Source organism: Urocitellus parryii, chromosome 12 (assembly GCF_045843805.1).
Source record: "Urocitellus parryii isolate mUroPar1 chromosome 12, mUroPar1.hap1, whole genome shotgun sequence".
Classification (NCBI taxonomy): domain Eukaryota; kingdom Metazoa; phylum Chordata; class Mammalia; order Rodentia; family Sciuridae; genus Urocitellus; species Urocitellus parryii.
The window spans coordinates 71,536,219-71,561,993 of record NC_135542.1 but is presented as its reverse complement, the minus strand read 5'-3'; the positions used below and the strand labels follow the sequence as shown (position 1 = coordinate 71,561,993).

The 25,775-nt window shown below is 38.7% G+C and overlaps 1 protein-coding gene across 35 annotated transcripts in view; it reads left to right on the top strand.

The window, feature by feature from the left end:
* The window catches only part of Nrxn1 (neurexin 1), a 1,068,088-nt gene that overhangs the window by 651,972 nt on the left and 390,341 nt on the right, over window positions 1-25,775 (top strand). For 4 of the 35 annotated variants that reach the window (XM_026385718.2, XM_026385717.2, XM_026385716.2 and 1 more), the window contains exon 1: window positions 16,295-16,547. The exons of the other annotated variants lie outside the window; for them this stretch is intronic. In XM_026385718.2, the coding sequence (XP_026241503.1) occupies window positions 16,295-16,547 (253 nt within the window). Of the gene's footprint in view, window positions 1-16,294; window positions 16,548-25,775 lie in introns of those variants that run through there. 35 annotated transcript variants of the gene reach the window in all.

Sequence of the window (25,775 nt, the reverse complement as noted above, 5' to 3'; positions counted from 1 at the left end):
GTTGTTAGAATTATTTTTGTTTTTCTTAGATGTCTTTTGGTATTCTACTGTACTCCTTCCTGAAGCACATGGGATGTATTTCCCTACGACTGAAGATGTGAATGAGAATTCATGAGAATTATGTGAGATGGTAGCCATAGCCTATTTTCTTATGAACAGTTACTTAGCTCCCCACAAAGACACTTGGCTGGGGAAGGGTTACTTGGCCAGCCAGGGTACATTCAAATACATTGCAGGGTGGTGTTTGTGTTTATTTTCTTCTTTTACAAATAAATCCACTTTCAGTTTCCTTGACCGGCAATTAGACTTACAGCTATCCTATTATTTCTTATAAACTCCATCATTCCTTTTTCCAAAGAAATATCCAGAAGCAAGAACCCAGGACAGGGGATTATATCAGAATTTCCCTTGTGGGCATGTAGCTTAGTTCCAAATCCCACTCCTTCCCTTTCTGGAATCTTCATATATGTTGAGTGTCAATGTTTATTACCTTATTAATCTCTTTTTGCCTATTGTTCCTTCTGGTTAGCTAGAAGGCCAGTAGAGAATAAACCTACTTTTCATTTATGTGGAAACCTTTGAAGTATTTGAGGATGCCTGCAGTATCTCCCTTAGTCTCTGTCACTCCAGCTGAATACGGCTCTTATGACCATCTGGTCCCCCACCTGTTAGTCAACATATCTTTTAAAATGGGACACCCAGCATGTCAAATTATGCCTCATGTGTGCCTTACGTAATGTTTAGAAAAATTATTATTACTCCTGTGATCTTCCGTTTGTGCAACTGTGTTTTAAACTTTTGCATCAAACTATTGTCTGTTATTCCATTTTTGTTATTGTTGTTGTTGTTGATGTTGTTGTTGAGGAAAAATCCCCTGGTTGTCTTTTACAGTAACAACTACAAAATTAGGTCTCTCTCATCCTGTGCTTATGCTATTGGTTTTCTCAAACCTTCATGCAAGCTTTTACATTTGTGCTTGTTAATTTTTCCTGCTCCGAAGCATATGGGAGCCTGATAAAGTGGATGCCCTGCCAGTTGAAAATGTGTCTTATGAGCTCTACAATATTTTAAAAGTCTTAACATCTATATGGGACTTTTGGATTCTTCCCAGGTAGTTTTTGGGTTTCATTTGCCTGAACAACATGTGTACAGAAGGAAGAACAAGTCTAGCTTTAAGTATTTATCAGGGCCTTTGAGGACTGCAGGAAACAATGACAAAGGCATTCTTTGGAAAGCAATGTAACTATTGATCTTATGCCACAGTGGTTTTCTGGCTGCCCAAGTCAAGAACTTGTTGCCTATATGCATTTAATCATGGTGTAGTGCCCAAGAGTTAGGGCAATTGAAACTCTTTAGACAGACAGGTAATTGCATGTGTACATCAAAGTTAATAGTGGCCTTGCAGAATGACAGAATATTAAATGCAAAGGAATTTTTTGGATCAATATTTGTTTCTTAAAAACTTCATAAACAACATTTGCCAAATAGGTGGTAAGCACCTGGTCAATAAGAATGTCTGAGTTGTTCACACTGCTGCTTTGAAACTCTTTGAGTATGAAAATATATTAGCTGAGGCAAGAACACTCCTTCAATTCTAATTAGATTCCATCTGCAGGGCAGAGTCTGTAAGTCACAAGGTTCATAGCATCTTTCGTGGACTTAAGGAGAGGACTGGGATTGATGCAGTTCAGAATGAGGGTGAAGCCAGCCCAAACACTTGTTTCTTTGATAAGAACTGAACTCTCATTTGTCTCTGTTTGGGTGAGTCCAGGTCCTGGTTAGTGGTAGCCTTGCAGAATGATAGAATACTGGAATAAATCCTGGTGCAGAGTAGGTGCTCAATAAAAACTTGTTAGGTAAATAATTTTATACATTGGTGAATAAATGCACAAATGAAGGTACAACATCATGTCCTTGCTCATATTTGGGTATAATACCTAGGAAAATGTGTTTATTATTAATCATTCTAGCCCCTCTAGAGACCCCTGGTCGATAGTGTATGGTGAGTGTGTTTTCAGCAAGCTCTAATTCCCTATTTCCAGGAATGGAATGTCCTCTTCCTTTTTCCTGCCATCTTCAGGGAGGAAAACCAAGAACTTCCCTTTGAGTCTATAGCATTCTTTACTCAAAGGCATTTTCCTCTTTTCGAGAGCCCTGAGTAGTCTCGTTTCCTAATTATTATCTTTAACAGGCTTCTGTATTAATGCAGCTCTCTTAACTTCTCTGAAGTTCACATGATTCTGGAGGAACTTAACGCATAACCTATGCTGCCTACTTTCCGTAGTGATAAATGTCTCCTTCAGATGCCTAGGAGCACAGGTTGACTGACTCACCCATCTGAGTAATCATCCTTCCAAGAAATCAGTTAAATCTATTAGGTATCTATTTAGCTTCCCAAACCTGATGACCTGAATTACATTGGATTAAACAGATAGTTTATTTTTCAAATGTAATAAGTCCAAAGAGGTGATGTGGGCCTGGTGTCACTCTGCAGGAAGACATCAGATATTCGTTTCCTTCTTGCTTCTCCATCCTTGATGTGTGGATTTGACCTCATGTCAGGATGGGTGTTGCCCATAGGCATTATCATCATATTCTGAGCCAGAGGAATGAGGTGTTATGGCAGAAAAGCTAAAGGGACATGCTATCTAAATCTGCCTTAAAAAACAAACAAAAACCCTTTGTTAATGACTTCTGCTTACATTTCCTCAAGATTGACTGGGAAACAAGGGAAACCTGACTGTAAGGAATTCTGGGAAAGCCCATATTTTTAAGGGGGGATAATGCCACTCTCTGTATTCCATTCCCCCACACCAAAATGAACCCACCTGCAGGGAGAAGGCAGCATAGATATTTAATACAGTGCTAAAAGCATTCTGTCACAGCAACTTTTTTTTTTAGCTAATAGTTTATTCTAATAAGCAAAGGACAGGGCTGCTCAGAAAATATCACAATTGGGCAGTCAATTTTAAAATGATTTTTAAAATGAACCTTGGTGTTTCTATGTAGATACTACTTAGTAAGCCATGGCAAAGTATTGATTTCTTTAATTTAGGGGTTAAGTCTCATTCCTAATCAGGCCTTTCTTAAACTTCCTTATCTCAGAAATCTTAACTTATTTTTTTATTGCCAGCTCTATCAGCAAGCCAACTCTTCTTGCTTTTTTGTTGTTAACCCCCAGCCCTGGTTACCCAGGGGATTCAAACTGCTGTAACCCAACCAGCCTATTATTATTTATTATCAGATTGAGGAATTTTGTCTGGGTGAAAGTAACATTCATCTCTCCATATCCCACTTATCTCAGCCATAATGAGTAAATTCAACCTTCTACTTAGGTTATTTGATTGTAATGGTCAAGTTTTTTTCTGCTTGGTTACAGATCTGTATTCATTTAAATTTTTTTTTTTTGTGTGTGTGTGTAGTTTCATAATCCATTTAATCTATGTAACTATTCCCTGATTTATATAGTAGATTGTTTTGCCATACTTATATGTATGTATATTTATATGTAAAACAGAAAATGTCTGTTACATTAATATACTTGTTTCCTCCTCTTAATCTCTCTACAGGATGTTGAGTTCAAAAATGACTTAGCCTCAGTATTTTGACAAACTGGATCAAAAGACAATTAAAATAATAGCTACAGCTTTGTCCACTAATCACCTACTGTTAACCTCAAGTATGTGTTAATAGTGTGAGGAGTAGCAGATAAAACCAGGCAACTGAGGAATATGTTGAAATAAATTATAAGGTTTTTGTTACAACCCTATGATTTAGCTATGATGACTTCTTTGTTCTTAAAGATATGACATGACAGTTTCAAAACACAAAAGTGTACAACTTCCTTAAACATAACTCATATGAGCATTTAGCCTTTACAAAATGGACTATGAAAATAGGCTCATTATTTTCCTTCCCCATCTTTGCAAATGTAACTTTTATTTACATTTACTTTGTATGTTTTACTCCTCCATGAATGTAAATACATTTTCACATGCTACTGCAGAGCACAGTTTTCTGCCACACATTTTCTCAAATCTGAATTTATTACTGATCCATAGCAGTGGTTAACACTGTTGTGCATCTAAAAGGTAAAGCAAACGTTTGCTGAAATTTACATAGTCTTCAATTTTCTAATGCTAGCAAATAAATGGTGCTTCAAAATAAAAATCACCTATATTTTTCCTTTAAAAAAAAAGAGAAGGAAAAAGCATCACCTATCAGTTCAAATTCATTTTTGTTAATATCTTTCTCTTGTGGAGGAGCTTAAGTGTTTCTCATGTTGTAAAAAGTTTTGCTCAAAGCATTCCAATATACAGGTGTGGTTTTTTTTTAATGTTATGGATTTTTTTGGGGGGGTGTCTTTTCCCCCTGATTGGTTGAGAAGGTGTGTTTTGGGGAGTCTCTTGCAGTTTTTCTAGAGACTATTTATGTAAATTGAAAAAAAAATCAGTATTACTTGAAAAAATAACGAAAACTTTGATTTAACAGTACAAAAGAGGGTACTGTCTAATCCCTCAAGTAGGTAATTGCTTTTCTTCATGATCCATTGCTTTCATACTGTTTCTGGCTGCCACTGCTGAAGAAGAAAAGATCCACCTTTACTCTCCCTTTACCACGTCTGTTTTCTTGCCTCTGCAGAATTTGGCAGTAAATAATAGTTGAAATGAGTTAATTTAAATAATAATGGTAAAATGAATGACTGATCAGATCTTCAAGTCTCAATTGGAGGAGTGTGATTACAAAGAAGAAAGAGATTTGTAAGGGAAACTGAAATGAGAAATTAAGATCTTGGCATAGTGTAGCAACGAGGCTGGGATTTATCTGTAGCTCTTCTATACACTACTGTAAATGTTAGTCAGAATGGGGCAATGCATGCTCCAAAACTGATAATTTTCTAAAACAGGGAGGTTTTTCTGCAAGATGCTTTGAATTTTGTCTTTGACAAATGGTATATCAAAATATTACTAACATGAAGGGATACTGATTTGGCTTGTTTGCAATTGATCTTCCTTTGGCTATGAAAGTAAACTGTTTTAATTACCATTTAAGTGTATGTGTGCTAGGCTCTGTAGAAGCATTGCTTTTAAAGCAAACTGCTGTGACTTGAACTAAAACATTTCCATTCTCAATGTTTGGCTCCTAAATTTTATTCATGCATGAGATTTTTTACAGTGCACAAAAATTAAAAGTTTTCCCCTCTCTTAAAAATGAGAACAGCAAAATCCAGTTTTAATTATTTAAGAGGAATGGTAAAATAGACATTTATTTCAACTGTTTGTATTTTTTAAAAAATCCTCTAAAGCCTAGAAATGTTTCTTGTATCTCTTTGATTAGGTGCCTAAAATAATCTGAAGGTAAACGAGTTCATTTGAAAATAATATGAGGCAATCATCAGGTATGCTTTCAAGAAATCATCAGCTCTGCTTTGTTTTAATAGCTATCTTGTGTTAAATATTGAAGACCACACCATATGCCTAATGAAAGCTTCATTAGGAAGACATTAGTAAATTAATTCTACTCGCTGTGTGGTTTATTTTATTTAGAATGCAATAAGGTAAGTTCATTACTTTGCAGGCCTAATGTTTTCTACTGTACCTCAACGAAGCCAGGAACAAATCCGCAGAGGTCTGTGGATCTACTAACACCTGTCAAGATAAACACAGAGTTCTCTGGGGGAATCATCTCAGCAACAGAACAGAGAAAATGTGAGGGAAAGTAATTCTTTCACAAAAGGAAAAGGAGACAGTTTTTTAAAAAATAACAACATTGATTAATGATTTTTCAAAATGCCTAAGAGGTCATATATTTCTTATACAATATCAAAAAACCCTCCCATCTCTTAAAAATAGATGAGCATTTACTGCTCATTTTAAAATAAATATTCTAAGAGACTTGAACTATGTGAAATGCTTATGCAATTTGAATTGAGCCACTGAAAATTTCTCCAATTCCTATAGCTATTCTTACCTCATCCATCCCAGAGCAAGTATATTAGATTCTTAGTTTTGCCATGGCGACATTATTTGAAGGTCTATAGTGATAATGGCGACAGTATTTGTATTATACACCCCGATATTCAAGGATTTATAAGTTAGCTATAAACGTTTGCTCTGTAATTCAACTTGGCAGCAAGCATCTTAGCTTGGTGGTATTTTTCCCCCCACAAAGCATGGGAAATAAAGATATCTGTTTATCATGTAAGTAGAAAAATATAAAAACAAATTTTATTCTTTATAACCAATTAACTAGATATTCAAATTAAAATTCAGCCCGAGTTTAAAAATATATTTTAGGTAATAAGGAGAACTTACCTAAAACCTTTATGGATAAATCAAAAAGGATTTGTTTACTTCCTCTGTTGGGTTTGGTCATTTTAAAAAAGTGATTAATTTTTAAAATTTACATATGACAGCGCAATGCATTACAATTCATATTACACATATAGAGCACAATTTTTCATATCTCTGGTTGTATACAAAATATATTCACACCAATTCGTGTTTTCCTACATGTACTTAGGATAATGATGATCATCACATTCCACCATCATTTCAAACCCCATGTGTCCCCTCCCTTCTCCTCCTACCCTTATGCCCTATCTAGAGTTTGTCTATTCCTCCCATGCTCCCTCTCCCTACCCCACTATGAATCAGCCTCCTTATATAAGAGAAAACATTCGGCATTTGTTTTTTTGGGATTGGCTGACTTCACTTAGCATTATCTTCTCCAACTCCATCCATTTGTCTGCAAATTCCATGATTTTATTCTCTTTTATATCTGAGTAATATTTTATTGTGTATATATGCCACACTTTTTTTTTTATCCATTCATCTACTGAAGGACATCTAGGTTGGTTCCACAATTTAGCTATTGTGAATTGTTCCGCTATAAACATTGATGTGGCTGTGTCCCTCTAGTATGCTGTTTTTAAGTCCTTTGGGTATAGACCAAGGAGAGGAATAGCTGGGTCAAATGGCAGTTCCATTCCCAGTTTTTCAAGGAATCTCCATACTGCTTTCCTTATTAGCTGCACCAATTTGCAGTCCCACCAACAATGTATGAGGGGTTTGGTCATTTTAAACTCCTAAATATGAAAATGGATTTTACCGGTTGTTTTAATACTTCATTTACTCATTCAGCATAATAGTAATGTGAACACATTACATATCATAAGTATTTTTAGATGTTTGTGATAGTCTATTGAAGAAATAGCAAGTAACTTGGAAGAGTTTAGAAAATTTTCCAACAGAGAAATATGTATTAAAATTTGATAGTACAATGAATGGAATATTAAGAGAAGAAAGGAGAGGAGTGGGTAGTTTTTACAGAGGGAATAGCATGGATAATGACAAAGTTAAAAAAAAAAAGCATGATGTGTTTTAGGTGGTGAGAAATTTATGTCCCTGGAGCAGGGGTGACTATGGAGAAAGCTGCCAAAGTTAAGCTCAAGGGGAGATAAGAGGCTACATGGAGGTAAATTTTGATGTGCAGAATAAATATGCTATGAACTTGGACTTTACCTGGAAAAGAGATCCTTACAGTAGAAGAGTCATACCAACTTACCTTTAGTAGTAATATAAAAATATCTTTATGACAAAATGTGTAATCTAATATATATGTATTCTAATAAATCCTGGGTTGAATGAGGATTGGATTATGGATCCCAAATAAAGCTATTTAAGATTCCATCTGAATTGCATGATTGAATTCCTTTCAGTGCATTCAAATGGTAATATAGGCTCTGGAACATAAATTCTTAAAGATAGATCAAATTGGTTTATGCTCTAAGTGTTTGGGCATTCAGGAAATTAAACATATGTTATGTACATGATTTCTGGTTCCTGATTTGAATATCTGTATTTACTAGAGAATTTGCAAATTATGTTTTAGTTTTAGCATCACTCTAACTTGCCTCATAGTTGTTCCTCCAACTCTGGTTCCATTCTCAACAATCTCATGTTTCTTTCCTCTGTAGTGCTGGATGTTTATGAGGAACTGTGCTGTGATTATTAGTTTATGGCATTGATTCCTGTAGATGATGCTGGTCAAAGTAGAGACCTGACTGCCAGGACCTGTAGAGTTTTTTTTTTCTTCCTTCCTCTTTTCTTCCCTTTCTTCCCTCTCTCTCTCTCTCTTCCTTCCTTTCTTCCCTCCCCCATTCCCTCCCTCTACCTCTCTCTTTTTCTTTCTTGCTTTCATTATGGTGGTTGACTATTTTGATAAGTGATCGTAGGTTTTATTGGAAAAGAAGTAGTATCATAAGTTTTGATTTATTTTCTCCCTGCTATAAAAAATGAAGAAAGAGTAAACCTCATAAAGAACAAAGCGGGTATGTATAGATTATACAGGCTATATTCTATTCTATAGGTACTATTCTATTCTAAATGCTTTACATTTGTTAACTCGTTTAATCCACACACCAGCTCTCTAGTTAATGGTCCCTTTTATAGATGGGAAAATTGTGTCTAAATAACCTGCCCAAGGCTACATAGCTATAAGTTAGTAGAAACAGAACTGAACCCTAGTATGATGTCTCTTTTTCTGCCTTTAGCCAGTAGTGATGCTAGCCAAAGAAGAGCTCAAATATCAAGGTGGGAAAGAAGATGGGGTTTTCCAACCAGAGTAAAGGGAATTTATAGTTTTGTAGTATAAGATGAGGGCAAATAGGTTTATATGATAGACATTTTGAAATCTTCAGGGATAACTCCAAAGGAGAGAAATGGGGATGGTTCTATTGCCTATGCTTAGGGTACCCTGACTTGGCTGGTGTTTTATACGATCAGCTAAAAGGACTGAGGTCATTGGTGAGCATCTTAATGAGAAGCTCACCATACGTTCATTACCAAAACCTGTGTCAAGGAGCTTGCCTTACTGACAGAGCAGTGGTTCTCAGAGTCTTATTCCCCTGAGCTAGCAATTCAGCATCTTCTTGGAACTTGTTAGTAATGTAAATGTTGAGGGTCCTCCAAAGATCCAGGGGATGGAAAACAGAGTGATCTGTGATTTAATAGTCTTTCCGATAGTTCCCTGGTACACTAAATTTTGAACATCATAGATTTAGAGAAACAGAGGCTAGACTAATAAATTGTCCAGGAGATGGGTGAATTTTACTATAGATTGAGCAGGGAGAGTTTAAAATATGGCTAAATTAAACACCAAATCACAGCTTATTTTCTTCATTCCTTTAGCATCTAGCTACACTATGTGTATATGAATACAGGATGATAATGTATTTATGAAGTGCTTAATATAGCTTATAAACTTCTAAATCCATTATATATAGTGTTGATCATTTTACAGATGAGGAAACTGGGGCAAGGAACCATTAAACCCGAAGTCACATCAGTATTAGCAGCAGAGCTTTACATGCTGTTCCACTACATTGAGGACACACACATTCAAAGAGCCTGGAGGTGTGGAAGAGTTTCTCAACAACACAAGTTTGTTGAAAAAAAGTAGACAAACAGTATATGGTGACAGTGATTGAAAGATGGCACATAAATAATGGTTGATGCCCACGTAATGCCCACAGTACTGACAGAAAAAAGTTGTGTTGAAGCCCCTGTGACTCTGCCTTGGTGCTTTAGGCACCAGGTTTTAGGCAGGATGTCACGAAGGACATTTTTATTAAACAAGACTAAAAAAGGTTAGAGATCATAAAAATACTCCAGTCCTAAGCACAACTAACCTTGACTTAAATAAATCAATTCATATTTCACAAGTCAAACTGCATGTCCAGACTTTAATTATGTAAGTGAATTGGGCATTATATTGGCTCCTGGTGGGTCCCCTGCCTCGATTTATACCAGTGTGGAAGCTCTAAGTAATAGCTAATTTACCAAATTCACAATCTATGTCTCTGGCTACATTATGGGCAGTGGAAGATGAAAGTGCGTTTCTAGATGCATAAATACATCAAAAGATACGTCATAAATAAACCCAACTTTTCTGTAACACAAGTTTGTTATCTGAATAATAAAGAGATTGCACTACATTTCCAAGCATTCTTTTAGTGCTAGCATTTTATTTTTTCTCTCAATGTTCTTACTCTTATGATTTTTTTTTCTCAGAATACACTTAGGGATCTACGATAATACAGAGAAGGGTTCAGTTTTACAACTTCCACAAATCACAACCTCTTCTGAGCCTCTACCCCTTGACTCTCCCAATTTAAACTCTGAAATACAGGTAGATGGATATGTGGGGTCTGCTTGTCTGTATGCTGACATCAGTAGAAATACAAAATGCAAGACTGACACTCTCCTCATTTTTAATTTTTAAAAGATTAGTGCTGCCTGTGGGTTTTAATATACTTCCCCTCTGCTGCTTTTAGTGTCTACTTTTCTATTTAGAAAGCTTAATATTGAGCTGTAAGGATTTCCAATTAAGCTTAGGAAAAACATTAAAAGGTTGAAAGTGTCCATCTGACAACCATCCTATTCCTTGAGATAGAAGGGTTGATTCTGGAACATGAGAAAATAATTTGAATGGCTGGTTCTTTCCCAGTTCTCTGAAATCCTACTGTCCACTCTCCTCCTCTGTCTCCTTTCATTTCTTTTGTCTTCACCCCTCCACTTGCAAACCCATCTTCCATTTCTTAATCCCATTGTTCAACCTATGCTACCTGTGTTCTTGTGGGTCATTAATCATCATCTGTGAGTCAGTTTGGAGAGTTTAGTTCCCACAACCAGTAGGTTCTTCTAGTTAGTTCTAAATAGCCACAGTTGTTAGAGGCAAGTAAGGGGTTGACTGCCTCTCCAAGATATTTCACCAGTACAAGTGACAAGGAATGCAAGATCAGATGAACTTTTGCTACAAAAACATTTGTCCATAAGTAGTTACAAAATTTTATAGCCTGATCTGGAAGCTTGAAAAAGTTCCAGAATTTTTTTTTTCTTTTAGGAGCCTGAAAACTGTCTTGCAAAAAAGGAGGTTTTTTTTTTTTCCTTTGAGTAAATATGACAAGATTTCAGGGACAGCATCCAGTTCACCTCCTCTAGAATTATTATTTTGCCACCATTCCTCATGGTACAGATACCTCTGAAAATAACATACACTACTTAAGTAGAAGTTGAGTTTGTCTATGAAAGATTTTGGCCAATTACGTTTCATGCATATTAATGATTTCAGTAAGAATAAACCACTTCTAACCTCCTAGTAATTGACAAGACATCAATTTCCTCAATGATAACCTATTTCCAATGTATATTCTAGTTAATGAACAAAGCCACATCATAACTGAGATGGTGATAGTGCAAAATTTCTAGAGGCCACTTCTGGCTTCTGTCATTTCTGGCTGAGATGTTGGGACATAAATTCCCTATAAAGAGCTGAAAGTGGTACACACACATGCTCCCATCTGCTCAGGAGTATGAGGCAGAAGGATCACCTGAGCTCAGTTGTTTGAGGCCACTGTGGGCAACACTGGGAGACCCTGTCTCTTTAGATAAAGGTCAAAAAGAAAAAGGATGACAAAAAAATAAAATAAATAAATAAATAAAAAAGAGAAAACAGAAGAAAGGAACAGAAATTCCTGATGAAGGGACATATTCTTGTGGAGTTCAGAACGACACACTCATATCACAGTGTCTGTGCTGAAATGTTTAAGTGTAAATTACAGATAGCCTAATCCTATGTTTCCTCTAATAATTTTTTTTTGCTCATTTAAGAGCAGTTTATCAGGTGCTGCCTCAGTTTCCCTTAGGCAGTGTAATTTGAAGCTCAAGGACTGACCAGCTGAAGAAACCCAAAATATAAAGTAAGCACAAGTTTTATTTGCTTCACCCAGATTAGGCATGTGTTGGTCCATAAAACTTTTCTCCACTATCTGGACAGAGAATTGCTCCTTGTTCCCTAAAATTACTGCCATTTATAACAAATATTGCAGCACCAGCAGCACTGCAGCCACCCCAGAACCTCCTAAGTTTTGCGAAGGTGCCCTAGACATCTGACTGAAAGACTGCAGCCACAATTTCTTCTTTCAAGGCAGCCATAAATATTTCTTCTTGAGCTCTTGAGAATTCAGTAAAACTAAGATTTCTAGCCTATCCTTTCCCTAACCCTGACTTTATCTCTCAAGGCCCCAGACAGAATAAGACAGGAGGAGGGAAAAAGGGAAGACAGTAGAATGAATCCGACATAACTTTCCTACATACATATATGAATACACCACATCATGTATATCCAGAAGACTGGGGTTCTAATCAGAATAAGTTATATTCCATGCTGGTATGATTATATCAAAATGGACTTTATTGTCATGTAAAACTAAAAAGAACCAATAATAAAAGAAAAGAGAGGAGGGGAGCCTCTTCTCTACTGCATGATCCTGGGAAAGTTTACCAGAACCTTCCATACCTATTCTATTCAGATGGACTTAAATTTATATACATCACTGTCCAAAGACCCTGCCCCATTATATCCTAGTAATCAAGATAATAAAAAATACAGTTGATCTTCTTTATTCATAGATATGAATTCACCTCCTTTCCTTGCTGAAATTTATTCATAACCCCCAAATTAATACCTGTGGCACTTTGGCAGTCATCAGCGGTCATGCAGAGAATAGTGAAAAAGTTGAGTTCCTGACACATGTTCCCATCTGAGATTGAACAAGGTGATGCTCTGCCTTCCTGTCTCAGCTTTCACACTGAAAACCAGTGCCCTAGTTGCAGTTTTTTTTTACTTCCATCTTTTTTTTTTTTTTTTTTTTTTTTACATTTCCATGCTTTTTGTTAGTGATTTTGCTTTTTTAAATAGCACCCGAGCATAATGCTGAAGTGCTGTCTAATGTTGGTAAGTGCAAGAAGGCTGTGATATGCCTTACAGAGAACACATGTGCTGGATAAGCTTCATCTAGGCATGAGCTAAAGTACTTGCTAGTCATGATTTTAATGTTAACGAAGCAACAGTATATTAAATATAATCTCTTGGAACACAAAGAAAATAAAGTTATACATTAATCAGTTGATCAAAGTGTGTGACCAGAGAGGCACAGGAACCTAACCCTGTATTTATCCCTAGGAACAATAGTTCAATATTTGCTAATTTATTGTTCACAGTGACTTTCTAGACCACAACCACTGAAAGTAATGAGAATTGAATGTATGTACTGAGATTAACTTATGTTTCACATATGCTGGGCACTAGAGGGAGTACAAATGAAGACTTGATTCCTGTCCCTCTCAGGAATCTGCCACCTAGTTGGGAAAGGAAGGACAGATTAACACCATATATTAGGGTAACTGACGAACAATGCAATGCTTCACATCTTACAGACAGAAGAGAACCCAATGTATTGTGTATGCTAATCAGCTCAAGTATGCTATATCTATATGAGAGGAGATGTGTGATGTTTTAATTGTAGGGAGTTTGATATTTTTTAAAGTAACATTAAATATTGCATTATATCCTTCCTGCCCCATGAGATTTGTTAGGAAAGATGGGAACATGACTATTTTATAACGGAAGCTGCGGAGCCTCGGGGAGAGGCTAAGTAACTAATGTGACATAAGCAGTAAATGATGGTGCCAATAATGCATCACAGGGTTCCTAACTCCTAATCTAGTGCTCTTTTCACACTCATGATGTGAAATGTCAAACTCAGAATATGGACTGATAGTCTTAAAAAACATACTGTGAAGATGATTTTCCTTTTCCCTTTTGAAGCTTTACTTGATATCTTAAAAATAAATACAAGTCTTACTGGTGGATGAAAATACATATGTTACAACAATAACAAAATGAAGAGGAAATGGCCTGGGGACAACCACAGAAATGGGAATCAGTGGAAGATACTGGATTTGTGTTCTATTGATCTTTCAGCCACAGTGGGAGGGTGAGAGATGTACCTTCTTTTTCTTTAAGCAGTATTGGGTATTGAACCCCAAGTCATTGTACCACTGAGCTACATCCACAGTTCTTTTTCTGTTTTATTTTGAGATATGGTCTTCCTAAGTTGCTGATGCTGGCCTCGAACTCAGGCTCCTCCTGCTTCAGGCTCCCAAGTCACTGGGATTACAGGTGTGTGCCACCATGCACAGCAACATACCTTTAAAAAATGATTTAAACACCTCTCTAGCAAGGCTAAACAGTATCAATGAACTGCTGATGAATTATTATTTAGTAAAATCAAATAAGCTTTTGACAAGAATGTAATATGTTGGATTATTCTAGATTTGATTTGGAGGTCCATGGACGCTGTTTAAATAGTGACTATGAGAGTGACATGATTGGCTCTTTGAAAGGACTCAAAAGAAGCACACAGTCCATATGGCCACTCAAATGAGTAGCTGATTTGAAACAAATCATCCAAGAACTTCTTTCTTTCTTTTATTTTTAATGCAGGTGTGTGTATTTGTTGATAACAGATTTTAAGAAGCTTGTGAGAAGTTGTGTGTACTTGGAATTTTTTTTTGTTTTTTTGCTTTGTCTTTATACAAAGACCAAAAATGTCCAATCACTAGATATTTCATCATTTTGTCCTGGGGAATGTTTCATTCATCGTCCCAATTCTGAATTTGGACTTACCAATCCACTTGCATTGCTTGAGTTTTACCTTTTGGTGTGTGATGGCTTGGCTGGACTTTACCTAGGAAACACGTCTTCTAGTTAAACATGCTGTGTTTCACTAACAGAATATAAATTCCCTTGGGCACTCCAGAGTTAGAAATTTTGGTTCTCTGAGTTATTTTCCTCATGAGACAAGATGAGAGAAAGGCAGAACAACACCCTTACAAAAAGATCATCACAGCTGGGCATCTGTAGAGATCTCCAGACTTCTAAACTCTCCCAAATCTATTGACCAAAATATAAGCAATTTCATTAATATCAGTTCTCTCTCGGCTGTTTACTTTTCTTCCCCTCTTTCCATTCTCCCTCTTTTTTTAACCTCTTCTCCAGCTTCCAAATTTACTCACCTTTTCCCCTTCTTTTTGGTCCCCTGAACTTTTCACTGCCTTCCATGAGTTATGATATTGTTGTGGGAAGGAGGACCCTTTGTTTTGAGTAGCATGTGTAATTAACAGATCATTAGAATCGATGCTTGAGTTGATGGTGTCAAGACATATTTAGCAGTTTGGGTTTGAACACCTGGTAGAATAAGTTTGGTCCAATAAAAAGAGCCGAATTCTTTCCCTTTTAAGAGCTCTCAAGACACTGGTTACATCTAAACCATAGGGGTAGGAGAAGGGTGCCATTTGCCATTGTAATTCAGACGGAGGGATCACCTGGTTGAGGAGGGAGAGTTGCTTTTTAGGTGTTCCACGCATCGCGGTACACGTGTCCCTTTGATGTGTAGAGAATGCGAGGGAGAGGCAAAGCAGGGCGATTTTTGTGGGAAGCTAGACCAGCCTCCCTCGTTACATAGGCTCGTCCTCTGCATTGCATCCGAGCTTCAGTGATTTGCTGTTTGGAGACTGCAGATTTGCATAGAGCCCCTTGCTTCGCCAGCGTGTGTGGTTTTTCTTTTCTTTTTCTTTTCTTTCACCCCCCCTCCCCACTTTTTTTTTTTTTTTTTCAGTTCCCCACTCCTTCGTCTGCTTCTTTTCCTTGGCTCTCTTTCCCTTGTTGGAGCCCCGCTTCCTTCTTAAGGGTGCACACTTCCCTCTGAACCCCTCGCCGGGCGTAAGTGTCAGGAGGCGGCGGACGCGGAGATTGCCTCGGGAGCAGGCGATGCGCGCCGCTGCTCTGCGCGCTGCCCGGGGGAGGCTGGCGAGAGCGGGCGAGCGGGCCGGGGCTGAATGGAGGGAAGGGGCGCCTCGATTCTATGGGGTCTGCTGCTCCCTTGAAAGGAGGTTGGGCCGGCGAAGTGGCCTCCCCAGTCCCCATACACAATGCTAAATGGATTTACCTAGTGGATTCGTGGTGGATGGCTGTCATGTAGAAGTGCGGACCCTCCGGGAGGAGCTTTAAACAATTTCCCGGCTCCCCACCCCCCGGCACGCACTCTCGCCCGAAACTCTTTGGGAGTATCTCTCGAGAACCTGGAGCCCTGGAAATCTGGGAGCAGCCATCCTCTCCGCGCTTGCTGTTCCCCGGGTTTGCCTTTCCGGACAAGCCCCCAGCCAGCTGCATTCGCCTCGGCTATGTTTCGGATTGTTTGGGGTGCAAGGCACGGCAGACTCCAGGACCCCGAGAAGACTGTCCGAAGGAGGGAGAGGATGGGTGCCCTGGCGCGGTGAGGCGGCCCGCCCCGCAGCCCACCCTGCGTGCCCGCTCCCCTGCGCCCTCTCCTCTCCTCGCGCCCCAAACTTTGCCTCCCGCGGCGCTGCCCCTCGGCGGGCGCCCCGCCATGTACCAGAGGATGCTCCGGTGCAGCGCCGAGCTGGGCTCGCCCGGGGGTGGCGGTAGCGGCGGCAGCGGCGCAGGGGGGCGCCTGGCCCTGCTCTGGATAGTCCCGCTCACCCTCAGCGGCCTCCTAGGAGTGGCATGGGGGGCGTCCAGTTTGGGAGCGCACCACATCCACCATTTCCATGGCAGCAGCAAGCATCATTCAGTGCCTATTGCAATCTACAGGTCACCGGCATCCTTGCGAGGCGGACACGGTGGGTCTGCGGTGCCAAGTTCTTGCGGGTTACCCCTTCGCTTCCCCCCCTTCAACCCTGCACTCGCTTCTGGGCCCCTAAGGCTCAGAGAAATGGGAGCTCGAGAAAAGGGAGGTGCATTTGGGTGTGTTTGGTGGGAGCCACTTATCTCTTTGAAGACAATAGAAGGGGATGGGGGAAGGCATCGCGGGTGTTTGTGGAGAGGGGTGGGAGGGGCATTCCTTGTAGAGGTGCAGAGTGAGGGACAGAGATGTGGGCACCTATTAAAGGACCAGCCCCAGCCGGGCTGCTGGCCCCGAGGGAAGGGGGCGTCACTCGCCAGAAGGTCACTTAGTGGCCAGATGGGGCGCCACCCTCAGCCGAGGGACCCGAGCGCCAGAGAGAAGAGGGCTCTGCAGAACCTTTTGTCTGTGCTGTGTGTGCTGCCCCACCTCCTGCCCATCTTCCCTGGCCCCAGAGAGATTCCTCCCTGCACATTCCTCCAAAGTAAGCTGAGACTGCAGTGAGAGGGAAACGGTCCCGGGACTCACTCAACAGGAGGCCAATCCGTTCTACCCCCACTTTTCACTTAATTGGAGAATGTATCAGGATAACTGAGGTACCCTCTCCAATGCTCGCCAGCCACTACCAGGAGGTACAGAGGGGACTTCCAGACAGTATCTTTCTTCCATCAACTCCATACATATATACATCTTTTCTTGGAGATTAGTTTGTGGGTTTTCTAAATGGAACAGAGAGAGGCTTGGCTACACAAATCCATCTCCCTAAGGATCTTTTCTGCAGGCTGCTGTAATAAGGAAGGTCTGGCTTCCTCCTTTCTCAGTAAATAGTTCTCTCCGAGGAGGGTCAGTAAGTGAAGGCTGGCTGGGCTAAACCAGGGGATCTACCTGGAGGAAGAGAAGTTAGAGCAGAGGGAAGCTATTCTGCTTATCCCCAGTTCCTTTGGAAAGAAATAGCAGAGTATAGAGAAACACCTTGGAACATTAGTTGGTTCCTTCTCCAGGATGACCAACAAGGTGAGCCAGTTTCCTCTGTCTTTGGTTAAATGCTTATTTCAGATTCCCTGAATTGCCAAAAATAAAATATCCAACGATTTTTTTTTTTTTTTGTGAGTCTTTCCTCACCCAAATGTTCTTTTGGATCCAGTATAAAACACACTCATTTACAAAGCAGAGTGAAAGTTATGGACAGTTTCTTATGGCCCCTTTCCACCTTTCTTGCACGTCCCATTCACCTTTAAGCCTTGGTTCAACCCTGGGTCCTTTGCCCATCTCCCATGTATTTTTCTCTTCCCTGAGCAGCTGCTAGTACTGCCAGGATGACCCCCTTCCACAGGACAGTTTTCCACCTGGGGAAAATGTGCTTTAGATATGAGAAGCCATAGCATAACCTAACTAAAGAGAGGCCAAGTTGCCCTGGCAACCCCTCTAGGGAGTGGAATAGTGAATCACTTCACTGAAGGTCCTAGGAATTGGCTCCCTACCTCCTTTCCTCAGTTCTCTCCCAGTGAGTCTCCCAAGAGTAGCTGATGTGGAGACAGGAGTGATGCCCCAAACTGGGGTTTCCTAGCTGCAGGTTATCAGAGGGTCAGTCGTTCTGAAATAGTAGGGACTTCCTGATGCTGTCACCACTGGCTCACTGTAATCTAGGAGCTTGTTGCTCTCCTTTACCTGGGTGCAGTTCTCCACCACTGCCCTGCCTTTGTGCAGAACTGTGTAAGTCCCGTGGGAGGGAGGAGAGCGAGGGAGCAGGAGGGGCAGACAGAGCGTGGGTGGGTGGGTGCAGTGAGCCAGATGGGGGTAGACGAGGGGGTGGGGCGTCTAATTGTACCAGTGGGAAGCACTTGGCTAATAATCTCAAATGCATATTAACTTCCCCCACCCCTTGGCTCTGCCTCTCTGCAGAGGGACTAGGCAGCTGAATGGGGAGAGTGGTAGGGAGATGAGGAGAAGACACCAAGGGGGCCCTGCGGCAGAGTCAGGCACTCCTTTCCCTTTCCCTTCTACCCCCGGCAGGCGCCGTCTGGTGGTCTTTGCAAACATTTTTTTTTTTCCCTCCAGAATACAGAGGTTGTCTCCATGTGAATGAAAAATCAGGTGCATCCATCACTGAAAAAAAAAAAATAGAATAGGATAGTGGAGAAAACAGATGTGAGTCGCAGTTAGCATTATTCTTTTGGATCTCAGAACTTTCTTTCCTTTGAAGGTGCTATCTCAGGGTCATATTTATTTGTAAAACTCCCCAGCCTTCTCACCCTTACTCTTTTGAAACAGATCGCTACTCTTTCTGATTCTTTTCTCTTTTCCTTTAATCAGAAGAGCAAACTAGCTTGTCAAGAGTCAAACCCCATTAGATAAAAGCCAGGTGTGAATTTTTCATGCCTCATCCCTTCCCTCCCTTGAAAAGAGGAATTAACTCTAAAGAGAACAAATCTAGCAACATTAGAATGAAAATAAGCCCCTGAGGATGGGGGATGGAAAGATGAGTGTGAGGTGGGAGTGCAGAGAGGCCAGAGCAGGGCCAACAGGGTGATGGCTTCAAGGGACCTAATAAGAAAGAGGTGATGTTGAATCTTTTAGGTCAATAAATCTCCCTGCATATTTAGCTAATTATTGGGACAAAGGGCTCACAAGGAGAGAATGTTTGAGCCTAATAGATGAGGGTGAAAGGAGAGCACAAAGGTATCTGACAATATGATAAATCCCTAGCAGATCATCAGAACAGGTAAAAAAGAGGTTTAGTTCAAAATTTGAGACTATTACAAATAGATATGTGTAAATGAACGAATCAACGAGCCTGTTTGATTGTGTTAGGATTTCTGAGAATCACAAGATAGATATATATATATATATATATATATATATATATATATATATATATACACACACATATTTTTTTTCCAGTAATGGGGAATACATGTATATGCTTGAACGTGTAAAAGAAAAATTGTGTGTGGTATATTTTAGGGAATAAAATTGAGTCTCCCATGTTTTGAAAACTGCTGGGTTGACTATCCAGGTTCATTCTTCTTCATTTTCTCATCATGCTATGCTTCATTTGCACTATTATGAGGTGTCACTTACAAGGTTTGCAGGGTGCAGAGGGAGCTCATGGCTACCCCAAGCGTCTTTGTGCAAGCTGACCCAGTTGCAGAGATTTTGATGAGTTTTTTTTTTTTTTTTTTAAGTGCAGATATATGAGAAGCAGGTTTTGAGAACACTGCAGGGCCCCACTTTATTTTGCATGCATTTAAGAACATAAATGGTGAAACTACCTTGAATATTATTTTTTTCCTAGTTAAATAAATGTAGAACTGACTGCAAATGATAGAAAGCAAGGCTGCTTGTAATTAAAGCCAACAAGAGTCCAGAATAGACCCGTGTGCTCAGCCAGTACTGCTTTTGTGATGTGCCATATGTGCGGAGCATAGAATGATGTAAGCGCGATGCTCAGGTTCCCACCTCAGCTCCTGGTTCTCCTAAGTACCTCTGCTCTGCATACTTTAGAAAATTATCTTACAGTCTCTCAATAATTTCAGGAGATAAAGGAAGGAGAAAGCCATCATAGATATGAGCACACCAGTGCCAGCCCTCTCCTCCCACAAATATGAGCTCCGGAAATTATATTGTTGTGATGAGCTTTTACTATTAAAAGGCAAAAGGGTTTTCCCAGAAGCAAATGTTAACAGATTTTAAAAGTGTGGTTTGTATTTGAAGTTGCCCAGTGCTGTTACATAGGATAATTATTATTATATCATCTTGAATTTATAGCATTATTCTTAGTGAGGCACTATTCAGTACACATACACTAAACTTCTATGAGGAGTGGTGGGTTTTGAAGGGAGTTGGAATAGCATTTTCCTTGTAGGGCTACTCAGGCATACCATACACAGGCAAAAAAAAATGAAGCCAGATCTCTGATCAGAGTCAAACAGGAATGAGAATCAAAGCTACATGGACCATAGCCCAGAGCAATTCACTGAGCTCAGAGATTTTTAAAATACAACTGAGAGGGTCCTCCATGTGGTTTAGTGGTTGATCTGTTGGAGTAGAAATAATTGCAAGGAATTTGGGGCCAGAGTTTTGCTTCCAGCATGCATTAACAATAATGCACATGGTGACGAGCACCAATGCCACCTCACTGGTGTCCCACAGGTCACTTCATTGATCCTGCTGAGGAAGTTTTTGTAGTTCTGTTGTTTTTCTTGGAGGCAGGAGGTGGCTGTTTGATACGAAGATCTCTGGATTCTTTGGGGTAACAACCTAGAGGGTTAGCAGAACCTTTCACAGTATATTCTGCATTGAAGAAAACTTTAACTGTTCTGTTAATTAATTCTTAAATGTGACCAGGAACATTGTTTTGACTCTTGACTGTTCTGCTGAAATAAGCATTGCTGCTCCAAACTTCTTCAGTTAGCTTTGTGGGAAGAAATTTACATCACTTAAATGCTATTTTGTAAAAGCTGGTCTGATAATATTTCTGGAAAAATCTTTGAAACAATCATGATCCAAATGATCCCAGAACTCCAGAGTAATTTGTGATTGCCCCCAAATTTTGTTATTTATTTCTTAGATTGTGCATTCATTCATTCATTCAGTAAATATATATATAAGTGCTTCCTAAATAATAAATGCACATGTTTTCATGTTTGTGTACCAGCTACTATGAAAGGCCAGAGAATAATGGGAAGAAGGGTGAGGTAGGAGGAACCAATACAGCTCAGCTCTAATCATCAAGAAGTTATAATTTAGTTCTAAAAGTCCAGGCTCTTATTAAAGTTAATCCTTAAAGATACAGATAAACAAAAACTTCTCCCTAAAAGCAGGTTGTCTTCAAAAATATATAAAAAAACAAAACAAAATAAAACTTTCTCCAAAGTTAATGTATATGTAGTAGTCATCTGGGGTACAAAATAAAATGATATGATAAAAACATCAAAAAATAGTGAATTTTATGTACATCAATTTTATTATCCTTTAATATTAATGATCTAGAAAGAACTTCTTGCACAATTGCTTTCTTTCTAGTTGCTGCATATATTTCTTCTAAGAAAACATATAACTTATTTTTCAAAAAGAGATAAGGCTTGTTTTGCAAATCTATTTAAGATGGGGGATTCATTGATTTAAATTAATACTAATATATAAATAATTGAGGCAGCTTGCTATAGCAAAGATAATTCTCAGGAACATATCCAGTTGAAAATTTGGCCACTCATTGTGTAAATTTACTAAGCTATTTATCTTCTCTAAGAATGCTTTCTTAATCCATACAATGAAAATACAATTAATTATATACCTGTAAAGAATAAATGAGATCTTGAATTTGAAAAGTGCCCAGACTACAGTAGGTCCCAATTAATTTTTTTTAAACTAATAATAATTAAAAGAGGCATCGAGGAGTAACTATGTATAGTGGAAATCACAGATTGTGAAGTCAAGAGACCTGAGTTCTGGTCAGTTTTAACTGTGTGACTTTCAGAACCTAGCTACCACTTTGAACATCAGTTCTCTTTTAGGTCATAGTTTGATGAGTACATTCCTCTCATTTTATCAGTGTGACAGCAGAGATCTAATAACTTGACCCTCTAAGGGTCACCAAAGATTAGTAGCAGAGTTGGTGGAGAATCCATATCTTCTAATTCATTTTTCTCCTCATTTAAAATACTTTTCCGTTAGCCTTTGCTCCAGTAGTGGGGAGGGGCTGTACCTGATCATCTATAACCTGAACAGCATATAATGGAAGGTTGTTCTTTGTTAGGTGAAAACTGAGATTAGAGGTTTGGTCTGAGAACAGAGCAACTGAAGAAATGGTTCATGTGGAGAAAATAATCCTTCCTCTACTCTGACCCCTTCCCACAGTCAGCCATCATTTCTATAACAGCATTGTTTGCGTCTTTTTAATGAAAAACATAATTCATTTTTAAGATGTTAATCCAAATAATAATATCAAGCAAGGCTTCTTTATATTGTTTGTTAATCATATGCTTGGGTGTCTTTAACTCTCTTTAAATAATCACATCATTAGACCTCTAAGATCATTCCATTTGTAAGATTTCTTTAATCAGAAGGATCTCTTAAAATCCTCAGGCTCTTCTTGTCTTTTCCTGGAACCTTATTGATTCTAAGCATACTGTAACTGGAGATATTTTTGCAAAGATGGAATTCAGACTCCTTAAGCAACCTAATTGTCCTAATCATTATTTGGAGAGTGGGTACTTAGGTACACGGTGGCCATGGTATGGGGGATTAGGCTCAGCATCCATTTTTCCTAGTGTTTTTCCCTCAACAGAGGTCTTGAGAATTTCTATTAGATATTAGATATACCTGTTTTCTTTTATCTTTTTGTCTAGCCCTTTATGGTCTATGTAGCGTGCAGAATATGCCTCCAACAGATAGCCTTTTCAGATATTCTAAAATGCAAGATTTTTCAGTGTTGATCACATAACAATGCATCCCCTCCAGCTTTTGACAGAACTGAGTGAAAACAGCTATCTTTTAAGTGTGTTATTTCCACAGTGCTTTCATGAAAAAATGTCTCATTTAATCATCATTGCAACCCTGGCAGGGTTTATGATCATCATTTTTGCTGACAAAGAAACAGATTTAGAGAGGTAGAGATTTTGCCAGGGCCACTTAATTAATAAGTAGCCACAGTACTTTTGCTTTTCTATGACAATATGGTAAGAGACAGTTTTGAAAAAAAAAATGCATTTCAATTTAGAAGACCTGAATTTTATCTCAGTGTGATCACTTTCCAATTCGATTCTCAAAAATTTGCTTCTTCGTTAAGAATAAAATTAGCCAAAAAAGCAGAACTAACTCATATAATCATGAAGAATCTCTTTATATATAGTTCAACATATACATAGACACATTATAAAGGATGCTTATCTATTTATATAGGGTACCATGTGATATTTTAATTGTGTAATGTTGTAATCAGAAAAAGCATATCTGTCTCCTCTGACATTTATCATTTCTTTGTGATGAAAAAAAGCCTTTGAAGAATTTCAAGGGAATATAGATGTGAAATTTATATATGCATCCCTATAGAAAAAGTTTTAGCTAATGTTTAATTGTTATGCTTAGTCAATGAATAAGTAGTAAGATGGAAATAGATTGATAAATGAGAGCCATTTTCACAGTCAGCTCTCTCTTCAGTGATAAAGCATGCTATAATCAAATAATAATGATTATACCGAAAACTTTATGACTAAAAGATGATGCTTCCTGGACAAAGTTCCTTTTAATCACCAAATGAACCAGCAGAAAAGAAGAACCTGATCTGTTGATTGTGTGGTCTTATTGTCCATGAAGTTCAAGAACTGGAACCAAGACCATGTAGAAAAGGGTTTCTTTAGTGGAGTTCCAAAGCCTGTGTTTATTTTTGTATTAAGTGTTACACGGTTTCTGTGGATCTTGCAGGCATTCTTTTTGACTATAGGACCCAGTTTATGGGTCCTATATAATGTGTGGTATTACTATTTTTTCTTTTAAAGCAAGGCAATGGACTTTCTATGTTTGTGTCATTTGTTTCACAAATAGCTACCATTAATGAGAAAAGGTGTTTCGATATATCTGAAAATTAACAACTACAAAAATACAAAACTTTTAAGCAAACAGCAAGACGTTGCTTCTTAAGGTGCATCATTTCTCCCCACCAGATGGGAACATACTTGGTCATTGAAAAGGATACTATAATGTGCTGTATCCATCATTTTTTATGTCTACTGTCAAAGTATTTGATGGAATAATATGATGGAATAATATGAATAATAAATTATTCTCCATCAGCAAAGTGGTTAATTGAACATGTTAAATATGCAAATAATGTGTTTGATTTCCCCACTCATTTCTTTCCTTGGGACTTCTCCTAAGTGCAGTACAGAGGTTTTAATGCTGCTTATGAACAAGCCACTTACTCGAATTACTTCCTTGTGTGGTGAAATACAAAGCAGTGACATTTACTGATTCGGACAGCACTTCAGCAGCATCATTTTGGTTATCTGGGATGCCATTGGACTAACATTAGCACCTGTAATTATTTGTGTGTTTCAGCCTGTCTTGGCCATCAGTTACCATCTGGTCATCATCCATATTTTTCTAGATGACTACAGGATTGAGAGCTGCTAAACAGAAGTGATATTTTTGATTGCTGTTTAAAACAGATAATTCTGGATTCTGAAATCTCTAATTTTACATTAAGACTGAATTATCTGAAGCATGGATAGCTGCAGGACATAAAAACATGTCACCATGAGCAATTGTGGTACAGTTCTAAGAAGTATATTCAAACCAGTGTGGTGGCCCAGAGTCGGGGGGCTCTCACACTAGCCAGTTGCAATTGTATTTGAACCTGAAGCAGCACAGTTTCAAGAAATGTGTGATTTTCCTGATGAACTTCACTTGCAAATTTTACTAGATCTGTCTTTGTTAATGTAATGAAGACTTTAGTTCTTCCCTGTGTATCGAGAAATATATGGTTTTCCTACTTGGGTGCCGTGGCACACTCCTGTAATCCCAGTGGCTCTGGAGGCTGAGGCAGGAGGATCTTGAGTTCAAAGACAGCCTCAGCAACAGTGGAGCACTAAGCAGCTCAGTAAGACTCTGTCTCTAAATAAAATACAAAATAGGGCTAGGAATGTGGCTCAGTGGTCAAGTGCCCCAGAGATCAATCCCCGGTACTCCCCCTCAAAAAAAAAAAAAAAAAACAAGTGTGTGAGTGTATAGTTTTCCTGATGAACTTCACTTTCAAATTTTACTAGATTTGTCTTTGTTAATGCAATGAAAACTTTACCTTCCCTATGTATCTATCCTTTATTATATATGGTTATCATTTTCAGTGATCAGGTGTTTTACAATCTAGTACAGAAAAATAATACCAAGGATAAATAATTTAAATACTAATGAGAACTTTTGCCCCTAGATATGTGTAGAAGTTAAACTTTCTATTTTGTTTGCAGGGCACTGTTTAGCAGCCTACTACCTTTATGTTTCATATTGACTTCTGAAAAATCTGTCATATTGGATCATTTATATTTAAATAGTCATTGAAAGTTGATCACTTTCTAGAATGTTTGCAAAGTTGAAAGAGAGACACTTTGCTCAACATTCTAAGCTACACTTCCTTGAAGTCCACACTTAATATTTTGGATACTGCAATATGCTGCATCAGTCATTTTTCATGTCCACTGTCAAAGTATTAACATATGATGGAATAAGATGA